The sequence below is a fragment of the Ranitomeya variabilis genome, chromosome 4, assembly GCF_051348905.1.
Source record: "Ranitomeya variabilis isolate aRanVar5 chromosome 4, aRanVar5.hap1, whole genome shotgun sequence".
Classification (NCBI taxonomy): domain Eukaryota; kingdom Metazoa; phylum Chordata; class Amphibia; order Anura; family Dendrobatidae; genus Ranitomeya; species Ranitomeya variabilis.
Genome location: NC_135235.1, coordinates 722,103,653 through 722,115,114, shown reverse-complemented (window position 1 = coordinate 722,115,114; position 11,462 = coordinate 722,103,653). Strand labels below are relative to the sequence as shown.

Here is an 11,462-nt window from a genome sequence, read left to right as displayed (position 1 = left end):
ATGGACATCCTTCTGGCCCAGGAAAACCAAGTTCTCTTCGGCCAGTAAGGGGCAATCAATATCACCCGGGCGCTGTCCTCCCTTATTTTCCTGAGAACCGCTGGTATCAGTGTGGTAGGGGGAAACGCATATGCTAGTTTGTGCTTCCAAGGAATCATGAAAGCATCCAGTGCCACCGGGTTCCCTGCTGGGTTTATGGAACAAAAGGGGGTCACCTTCCGATTTAGATTGTTTGCGAAGAGATCTATTGTCGGAACCCCCCACATCTCCGTTATCCGATTGAATATGGACTGGTTCAGTTCCCATTCCCCCTGTTTTAGGCAGACCCGACTTAGGTAGTCTGCTTTGACATTGTCCACCCCTTTTATGTGAAGTGCCGTCAAAGATGCTAAATTTTCCTCGGCCATCTGTAAGATTGAGTGTGTGACTTCCATCAGTGGTTGAGAGTGTGTTCCCCCCTGATGGTTTATATAGGCTACTACCACTCTGTTGTCTGAAAACAGTCTTACATGATGTGAGTGAAGGGGTTTTTGGAATTTTGTAAGGGCGAATTTTACTGCCAGTAACTCCCTCATGTTGGAGGATGCCTCTTTTATGTCATCTGACCATGTCCCCTGAACCACTAGATCGTGTAGGTGAGCCCCCCACCCGAAGGGACTTGCGTCTGTGGTTACCACCTTTGACACTGGAATGACCCATGGTAGACCGCGGCCTAAGTTGCTGTCTTTTGTCCACCAATCTAGCGAGAGAATTGTTTTTAATGAGAAGGTGAACCGACCTTCTAAATTTCCCTTCAGGAAAATTTCTTCCGCTAATGTCTGCCATTGCAGCTGCCTTGTATGTGCCTGGGCCCATTGGACGGCAGAGATGCAGGCTGTCATGGACCCGAGGAGAGACATTGCCTCTCGTAGTGATATAGAGGGGAGATCTCTTGCCCTGGACACTAACCCCACCATCTTTTGGATCTTTTCTTGGGGTAGGCGACATTCCTGGGAGATGGAATCCAATGTGATCCCCAGGTACTCCTGAATCTGACTCGGTATCAGTTTGGACTTCTTCAGATTCAGGAGCCACCCCAAGTTTCCCAAAGAGTCCATAACTAACTGTAGCTGATTTTTGCAATGTTGGGGAGAATTGCCTATTATCAGCAAATCGTCCAGGTATGGGACGATTAGGGTGTTTTGTTTCCTCAGGTCTGCCATGACTTCCGCTATCAATTTGGTAAATACCCTTGGGGCTATTGCGAGACCAAATGGTAGGGCTGTAAACTGGTAATGCTTTACCATCCCTCCTATTTCGATTGCCACCCTGAGGAATTTTTGGAAGTCTTTGTGAATGGGGACGTGGTAGTATGCGTCCTTTAAGTCGAGCACTACCATGAAACAATACGGAAACAACATTTTGACTGCTGTCTTTATTGTCTCCATTTTGAAGGGTTCCACAATCAGGTGTTTGTTTAAATTTTTTAAATTGATAATCGTCCTGAAAGAGCCGTCTGGCTTTTTCCTGAGAAAAATCGGGGAGTAGAACCCTCTCCCTCTTTCTCGGAGGGGGACTTCCAGAAGAACCCCTTTGCCTAGTAGTGTTGTGAGTTCCTGTTCCAGAGCTATCCGCTCCTGTGGAGAAGCTCTCTGGGATGTTATCAGGAAGGACGGCTGAGGGAACGTAAGAAATTTGAATTTTAGTCCCGACTGTACCAAATCCAGAATCCAGGCACTGCTGGTTATCTTTTCCCAGGCTGAGAGAAAGAGGGACAACCTTCCTCCCACCTGGGGCAAAAGTTCATTGTGATGGTTTTTTGGGATCGGTGGGGCTTTTGTTGAAGATAAACCCTTTGCTCTTGTTCTTTTTGTCTTCCCATCTGTCCTGCGGTCTAGGTGGCTTTCTACGGAAGAATTTTTTATTCCGAAAAGGACGTTTATAAGATGGATATTGTAGGACGGGAAAGGACTTCTTTTTGTCCCCTGCTTTCTCCAAAATGTCATCCAGAGTAGAGCCGAAAAGAAATTCTCCCTCACAAGGAATATTACAAAGTTTAGCCTTTGTTTGGAGGTCTCCGGGCCAACATTTGAGCCAGAGGGCTCTTCTGGCTGCATTGGAGAACACCGCTGACCTGGCCGAAAGCCTGATTGAGTCTGCCGACGCATCGGCCAGAAAAGCGGCTGCCCCTTTCATTACTGGTAGGGTATTCAGTATACTGTCTCTGGATGTTTTGTCTTTGAGCTGGGTTTCCAGCTGGTCAAGCCACACCATAAGGGAGCGGGACGTGCAAGCCGCAGCCACCGCTGGTTTTAGGCCCCCCCCTGCTGCTTCCCAGGAAGTTTTTAGGAAAGCATCTGCTTTCTTATCCATGGGATCCTTTAAGACCCCCATGTCTTCAAAAGGTAGGGCAAACTTTTTTGACGCTTTAGCGATTGCCACGTCTAATTTAGGTGCTTTTTCCCAAAAGGAGCATGCAGGGTCTTCAAAAGGGTATTTCCTTTTGGGTGTAAGTAGGGCCTTTCTTAAAGGTTTTTTCCACTCTTTATTTATTAAGGCTTGTATTTTGTCATTAAGGGGAAACACCCTTCTTTTTTTCTGCTCCAGTCCCCCGAACATTATGTCTTGGACAGATTTTTTGGTGTGGGAATCAGCGAGGCCCATGGTACTTCTGACTGCTTTAATTAGGGAGTCTGTTTCTTCTAATGGGAAACAACTACGACCTTTCTGAGAAGAGGATGATGAAGAGGACGATGAAGAAGAATCGGAGGAATCTGAACTAATCTCCCCACTATCTGAGGGACTAGAGTCAGATATAGGGATGCTATGTTTAATTTTTTTACGTTTTTTTCCCCCCTGGAGAGACTTAAAGGTATCTTCCACCTGAGTTTTAATTAATGTTTTTAGCTCTGTGGCGAACCCTGGAAGCCCTTCACATAGAGTCTCTTCTATACAAGATTTACATAATCTTTTTTCCCAGGAGGCAGGTAAATCTTCTTTACAAAGGGCGCAAATCCTATGTTTGGACTTCCCTGCGCTCTTCCTTCCCTAAAACAACAAAAGAAAGGTAGGCTCTATTAGCCGGAGCATTCACGGAGATCACTCACCACCTGTGTACCCTCAGTACCGGTTGTGGATGGTCCGTATCGACAGTATGATGCTCCTTCGATCCGGATGCAGCACTAGAATTTTTGCTGTGCTGAAATCCAGACCGTGCTCCAGTTGTACGCCGTTGGACCTGAGAGGTAACTTGCCCCTGCTGCCGGCGTTTTTGCTGCTGCTGCTGCGGTGCCTGCGTTTGCTGCGCTGGTGAGTCCTGGAATTCAGGGTCACTCATGGCTGAGGAACGCTGGCTGTACTCCAATAGAGCAACTAGCCAGGAAGATAGTACTCATTTAAATAGTTAGTGCGCCGGTTTCGCGCGCTCCTCGCCGCTGGATTTGCGCATGCGCGAATCCCAGCATGCACCGCGCCGTCCCAGCAAGCTCTGCGCCGCCCAGAATGCCCTGCTCCAACCAGCAGGCATTGCGGCACCCGCGCATGCGCGATACCAACCCGGAAGTGCGGCACCATGCCGCTGATGCTTCCTGGAGCGCTGTTCACGCGCGCATTGTCGCGCCGTGCACCACCTTATGGAGGGACCCCTCACCGTGGCTTTCGCGGGTGTGCCATGTGGAACCCCCTGAGGATTCCTCTAGGAGCCGCAGCGCTGCTGCTGCAGCCCCCCGCTCACCCTAGAGACCTACTGATCCCAGCGGTGGCGCATCGGGTGGCCCAGCCTAGCCGAGGCAGGGAACCCCCGCTGCCTGAACCGGTCTGACTGGCCCCGGAATCCAACGACGATCTGAGGTAAGATCTGCTGCAGGTCCCGTCAAGGACAGGAAACCAAACTGATGCGGGAGAGAGGTACCGCCTTTTTATCTGTAGGTTTCCTGTCCTTGGTGGGCGGATCCCCTCTCTCCGTGGTGCCGTCATGGGGGACAGAGAAAAATACAGTAATTATCCTAAGCATTAGATATAAATTATTCATATGAACAACAAGGAATGCAACCCTCAATATGAAGTGGGAAAAGGGAGAAAGTCAATGACCCAGCACGTTACACAACAGCAATTTAGTTTCCTCAGGAGCAGGGCCGGACTGGCCATCTGTCAAATGCCAGAAAGGCCTGTCTGGTCATGAGCTGCCTTGTCTGCTACGTTGTTTACAGGATCGGTGTTCTCAAGACACCCATACTGTTAAGAGTTGTGACGGAGAACCAAGTCGCTGACTCCGTCACTTACCCCAGCAGGCTACAAGTATCATTAGAAATGTTGGTCTTGTAGTAAATCTTGCTTTCCTCCATCCAGGGTAATATTAGTAATATATCCCCATCTGCTACTTGGGGGTGGGGACAACATGGGCCTGTGTGATTTCAAATGTCATGGCTGAATTTCGGCCCCAGTCCGCACCTGCTCAGGAGTAAGAGTTTTTGTTGACAACATCAAACTATGTAGGTTATTAAAGCTGACCTGGAAAGTATAATATTACAAACCAATCTTTTTAAGATGTCTGAATGGGCAAACACTTGGCAAATGAGATTTAATGTTGATAAATGTAGAATAATGCACCTAACATGGAGTAATCCTATTGTTGCATGTACATTAATTGGAAACATACTGAGGACTACAAAACAGGAGAAGGACTTCTGTATTCAAGTTACAAGTTAGCAAAGCAGCAGTTCTCCAGGTCAAGCAGCAACTGCAAAAGCAAACAAGACTTTAGGGTGCATAAAATGAGATGTGACCCCAATATATTGTTACCCCTCTATTAATCACTTGTAAGACCACATCATGGGATCCAACTTTAGGATCTACATTTTTAAAAGGTTATTCAGAAGCTAGAGTGACAGTGAATCACTTCTCACGGACCAGCAGAGTCAAGATAGACAAGTAGGCCAAGGTCAATAGCCAGGAGGGTACATTATAAATATGCCCCCTGATGAAGCAGAAGGGTGAAACGTAAGTTGGGGAACCAGGACCACACAATTACTCCAGTCTGCATAATATGTAAGTTATTTCACTGCCATTTGATTATCATTTAAGCAAACAGCACCATTAGCTCAGTTAAACAACGTATAATTTTTTTTTTGCACTAGGCAAATGTTTATTAGAGACATAAGGTCCAAACGTAACATCAGTTTGCAAAAAAATGTAAGCTTTCTTATAGCTGTCCGATTAGCTTTATGCAATCAACATTAATATTTCATGCATTTTTTTTTGAACTGTGCAAATGTTTTCGCTAATGAGGTAGTGTTTGCATATATCTACATTTTTTATTTTTACTATATTCTAAATTATTCCTTGGTCTGCACGTAGTTATATAACACAGCGGGTGGTCTTCCATTGCATCTCTCTGTTGAATTTTATATGTACGGTAACTTTGTTTCATTTTTTATGAAGTTTAAGACATGTCTTTGGTGTGTCTATTAGGGTATGTACAAAAGATCAGTTAAAGCTGTGGGTTGGATGCTGCATACTTGTGCAGTGTCCAACCTGCAGCCTCCAGCTGTTACCGCATAGTGGATAGGAATTCAAGAAATCCCATGCCCACTATGTGTCCAGAGATGCCGGTAGCTCACCCGCGGACATGGACATGCCGCACGTGTCTCCAGATTGTAGCATGTCAATTTCTCTTGCGGAAATGCAAGTTCAGTGAACACATGCAGATTCACCTGCGTTGAATAGCTGGCAGCGCTTTGGACATAGTGAGCATGCATTTTGTCCAAAGCGCTGTCTGTTCCAGATCGTCAGCACATACCCTAATAGTTATTTGTACATTCTCTATATGTTGGTAGGCATTTTGGTAGAAAATGTAGTGACAAAAAAAAATAAAATTTGGTGGAGAACGGTTGAATTTAGTGAACCTAGGTTTTTTTTTTTCAACCTATGTATCTATGAATCACTTGATGAGAGAGTTTCATCAGCGAAATCAGGGGTATCTGAGGGTCATGTGGCCCCTCGTAGAAGTGTGGGTACTGTCATAGCTGTTGCTGAATGGTCGGTTCTTCCGTCTGCTTTTCTTCCCTGTCCAAATGCTGATGGTTTCTATTGTCTATTTCCCTTTCTAGGTTTGCTCCTCTCCAACTGTTTCTCCTTTTCCCATTTTGGTTTGCCCTATCACATGCTGGGTGGGATTTTTATGTTCACCCTTCCCATTCACTGCATTTCCTTGCTGGCTTTACCTCTCGGTGGATGTGTGTTCAGGAGTTTCAGCCTTTCAGCTGAGTGGTTTACCTTGCTTGGCAAAATCCAGTTTTATTCTTGCAGTTTGTCTGTTTTAGTTCCCTCCCAGCACCTTTTCCTTCTACCATTGTTAGGGTTATGAGAGCTTATACGTGTTCTTTTTATTTTTCTATTTCCTTAGCTTGCTTTCTTTGTCCTAAAAAAAGGGTCTTAGTTTTTTAACCAGGGCTTTCGTATCTTACTTCGCACTTTCCCTTCCCCTTGTTGACAGTGTGTTGCAGCCTCCCCTCTGGTTCCTCAGGAGGTATGAGAAACTCCGCAATGGCCTATTATGGAGTTAGGTCCGAGTTGGTGTTTTTAGTTGTGCAGCTATGGCCTTTCTAATGTGTAGAGACCAGTTGGATGTAGTTGTGGAATTCTCCAATGTGTGGGTTCTCCGGTGGCTGTCAATATGCACTCTCTGGTTAAACCGTTTCCCACATTCTAAACAAGAAAATGGCTTCTTCCTTGTGTGACGGTTCTGGTGTCTAACAAGATGTGATTTTGAGTTAAAAAATCTCCCACATCCTATACAAGTGTAATGTGAGTTTCCTGATGTGCGATAACATATGATTTCTGTACAAAACATTTCCCACATTCTGAAAATTAAACCAGCTTCTCCCATGGGTGAGTTCTTTGATGTCTAACAAGAATCCATTTCTGGTTAAAACATTTTCCACATTCTGAACATGAAAATGGCTTCTCTCCTGTGTGAGTTATCTGATGTTTAGTAAGAGTTGATTTCTCTGAAAAGCATTTCCCACATTCTGAACATGAAAAAGGCTTCTCCCCTATGTGAGTTCTCTGATGTTTAGTAAGAGTTGATTTCTGTGAAAAACATTTCCCACATTCTGAACATGAATAAGGCTTTTCTCCTGTGTGAGTTCTCTGATGGCTATCAAGATTCACTTTCTTGTTAAAGTATTTCCCACATTCTGAACATGAAAAACACTTCTCCTGTCTGTGGGCCCTCTGGTGGCTATCAAGATTTGCTTTCCATTTAAAACATTTCCCACATTCTGAACAAGAAAAAGGCTTCTCCTCTAGGTGGGTTCTTTGGTGGCTATCAAGACTTGTTCTCCATTTAAAACATTTCTTACATTCTGAACATGAAAAAGGCTTCTCCCCTGTGTGAATTCTCTGGTGACTAACAAGTTGTGATTTCTGGTTAAAACTTTTCCCACACTTGGAACAATAAAATCTATTATCTGCTGTGTGAATTTTTTGATTTTTAAAAAAAGATTTTTCGAGGGAATACCCATTTCCACAATCTGAAGGTGAAAATGGCTTCAATGCTATAGGAGCAATTTGTGTTTTAATGATTATTTTGCAACTATGATTTTCCTTAATAGTCAGTAATGAATCAGAAGACGGAACCCCTTTCAATGGACCAGATGATAGATCTTTGCAGTGAAGGGATGATGGAATATCTGGAGTAATAGCATTCACTTCAATTGTATCCTGTGGGATCTTTAGATCATCTGATTTAAAAATTAAAGATGTCAATTGTCCCTCTGATCTCCTGGTACAGTCATCTGCAAAGAATGAAACCAATTATAATTTAATAAAATATAATTGAAATTTATATATTTTTGTACATTAAACTGTCCATAAAAATGGCAAATTATGTAAAAAAAAATTGAATTATTCACCAAGACAATGGCAGTTCACAGGCTAATAGAAATCCTCATAGGATGAACCAGTAGAGCGTGGTGTTAAACTGTGTGTTCATTCTGCCTCCCAAATATGGAGTAAAAAGCAACCAAACAATGTTATTTAGGCAAAAATAATACCAATAAAAACTTCTACTTATCCTTAAAAAAAAAACAAGCGCCCACACAGGTCCATCATCTGTCAGGGGAAAAACAGAGGTTCCCACATTATTAGTGTCTCAAAAGGCTCTTGAAAAGCAACATGGCTTCCACAAACCTATCCAGCAATATCCGCTCTCATAAAGTCAAGACTCCCCTTCTGAGCCTTGCAGTGAACCTAAACCACATTTAGCATCCATGTATTTGGCATCACTAAAGTGAGAAGAACCCACTTAATTTACAGTGTGTGTGTTAGGTGTTGAGTTCCCTCCGCTGCACAGGCGGAATCTCAAACCACCTCCGCTGCAGTCTCCCATTCTTCTCTACCCGCAGTGGAGCCTGCTCAGCAGAGAGGTCAGCCATCGTCTGGCTCAGGCAGATACTGTACGCTTGGTTACTGCTGATCGTCTAGGCTCAGACATTGTAACCAGCACTGTTCAACAGCGAGCAGACGATCTGTTACAATCCTGCCGGCATAACTGCATGTCCTTCCATCCCCTGTCTGCCTGTTACATCAACTCACTCACCTTGTGCCATGCTGTGAGATCTGTCTGCTGCCGGCTCCTTGCCGTATGCTTCATGGCCGCTTGCTCTGTGTACACTTTCTGTCTGTGTGCATATGGAGACGGCGCCAGCAACTCCTGTTTCTTATTCAATCTGTGTGCACCTCCCTAAGATGTCTCTGGCCAATAGCCTAGAGGTCTTTGATTCTTAAGGCGTCCTCACCCATTGGAGGACACAGGAGCAAACTTACTTCCTCAGTCAGTACTTTGCTGCTGAGGTGTCTGGTTCTGTCTCTGTGTCCACCACCCAGTGGGGCGTAGTACCCTGGTCTGTGTTCGCCTCCCAGTGGGGTGTCATACCCTGGTCTGAATCTGTGTTCCGTTACTTCTGTCTCTGAATTCTGGTCTATGTCCGCTCCTGTCTGAACTCTGGTTTATGTCTGTTCCTGCTTTGGTTGTTGCCATTCCCACTCTGCTGTGTGTATCTCTGCGCTCTCTCTCTCTCCTCTGCTTGCCACTGTCTGTGGTTCTGTGCTTCTCTGCTTTGCTCACCACTACCTGTGGCTCTGTGCCTCTTTGCTTTGCTCACCACAACCTGTGGCTCTGTGCCTTCTGGCTCTTGGCTCCACCTCCAGCATCTCCGCTCTTGGCTTCGCCTTCAGCGTCTCTACTGTTGGTTCCGCCTCCAGCGTCTCCGCTCTTGGCTCCACCTCTAGCGTCTCCATCCTTAACTCCTTCCTCTCCTTCTTTACTCTTAGCTCCGCCTTCCTCTTCTCTGCTCTTAGCTCAGTCTTCTCCTTCTTTTGATCTTTCCTGCGTTTCTGTTCTTTCCTGCTTCTAACTCCACCTCCTGTGGTTCAACTTGCATCCTCTCTTGCTCTATCTCTGTTCTGTAACTTGCCATACAGGTCTCTACCTGTTTCTTTTAGATTCACCAGTCCGAACAGGTCCCTACCTGTTTCCATATGCCCTCCAGTCTGAACAGGTTCTTACCTGCCTCCATACACCTGCCTGTCTGCCAGAGTGCCAGCCGTGCCTGCCTGTGTCTCTATCAAGCCCGTCTGCCCGTCAGGGCCTCTGCCGTACCCGTCCACCAGCCAGTGTCACAGCCATGCCTGCCTGCATGTGTCCTGTCCTCCGGTGGGATCAGCATCCACAGCCAGACTCCACCCTGGAGTGGTACCTGATAGCTACAGTACCTGCCTCACAAGTCTGATCCCATCATCAGAGGCTCCAGCGAACACCTAGGAAGCTACTTAGTTACGCCCCTTCCAGGGAAGTCTGGTCAGTGGTCCAGTGGGGCCACACCCCCAGACGCCCGGGCCAACCAGTCTCGGCACGAGCGTTACACGCTCCTGGGACTAAGTCCTGCTTTTCCTCTACTGAGCATGCCCAAGGGAAGACCTCTCATTGGAGGTCGGGGGTCACATTCTCAGGTCCTGTAGCAGCTCCTATTGGACCACTAGGAAGGTCCTGGAGAGCTTCCTCTATAAAAGGTTTGCATGGCCATGCGCTAGTATAAATCAGTAATTGTGTGTGTGTGGATGTATGCCTGTTCTGGTGAAAGCTTCGAATCATTCCCATTCTTAGAGTTGATGAATGTTAGAGCTGTCTAGCGCCAGATAGTGCCATCCAGCACCAGGCACAATTTATATTGCGTCTAACCAGCATTGACCGCCAGTTCGGTGCTGTACGCACTCTGTGCGGCTATCTCCAGTTTCTCCTGACAATCTGTCAGTGTAGGGTGGGAACCACTCCTAGATCCCAGCATCTGACTCATGGCGTCCTCAGGCGTGGGCTCAGAAGCAACCGAGGGTCAGAGCGGGATCAATCACCAGCATAGTGGGGTTGAATTGCAGGGATCCCACTAGTATCCGTGTGCTGTGCCCTGTGACTGCTAACAGGGCACAGCGTTACCTTTATTCCCTGTGACTCTGTGAAGCAACAGAGTTCGCTCCTTACAGACCGGGTGACGGAACCCGTGTCTATTCTGGCGTAGTACTGCCATATAGTGCCGCCAGGGGTGAACCTAGCCACACTGCTGCCTGAGGTGAACTTCAATACGGCGCCCCCCAAACACATATACAGTACAGCCCCCCTATAGGGCTTCCATCTCATATACAGTCCCACCCATATATTACATGAGTGATAACTATTGTACATTGCACAATAGGTCATAAATCAGTATAGTCCTCCATACAGTATTCTGGGCACCACAGTGCTCCATACAGAATAATGAGCCCCATAGATTGCTCCATACAGTATATTGAGCCCCATATGTTGCTCCATACAGTATTGTGGGCACCGCACAGCACCCTATACAGAATAACATGCCCCATATATTGCTCCATACAGTATAATGAGCCCCATATATTGCTCCATACAGTATAATGAGCCCCACATGTTGCTCCATACAGTATGAGCCCCACATGTTGCTCCATACTGTATAATGGCCACACATGATGCTCCATACTGTATAATGGCCACACATGATGCTCCATACTGTATAATGGCCACATATGATGCTCCATACTGTTTAATGGCCACACATGATGCTCCATACTGTATAATGGCCACACAGTGCTCCATACTGTATAATGGCCACACATGATGCTCCATAATGTATAATGGTCTCACATGATGCTCCATACTGTATAATGGCCACACATAGTTACTCCGCTCCATACACCTCATACACACACGGCTCCGCTCCATACACCTCATACACACACGGCTCCGCTCCGTACACCTCATACACACACAGCTCCGCTCCATACACCTCGTACACATTCAGCTCCGTGCCGTACACCTCATACACACACGGCTCTGCTACATCCACACTGTAAACCCCTCCTGACCCCACACATAAGGCAGCTTACCATGGCAACCAGCACAGCAGAGTCCTGAA

General features: G+C 46.2%; 1 protein-coding gene across 1 annotated transcript in view; it reads right to left on the bottom strand.

Annotated features, from left to right (window-relative positions):
* Positions 1 to 5,593: 5,593 nt before the first annotated feature.
* Positions 5,594 to 11,462, bottom strand: part of LOC143766673 (uncharacterized) — a 33,210-nt gene continuing 27,341 nt past the window's right edge. Inside the window, exon 7 of the mRNA XM_077254525.1 lies at positions 5,594 to 7,775. Coding sequence (XP_077110640.1) covers positions 6,847 to 7,775 — 929 coding nt within the window. The 3' untranslated portion in view covers positions 5,594 to 6,846. The remainder of the gene's footprint in view (positions 7,776 to 11,462) is intronic.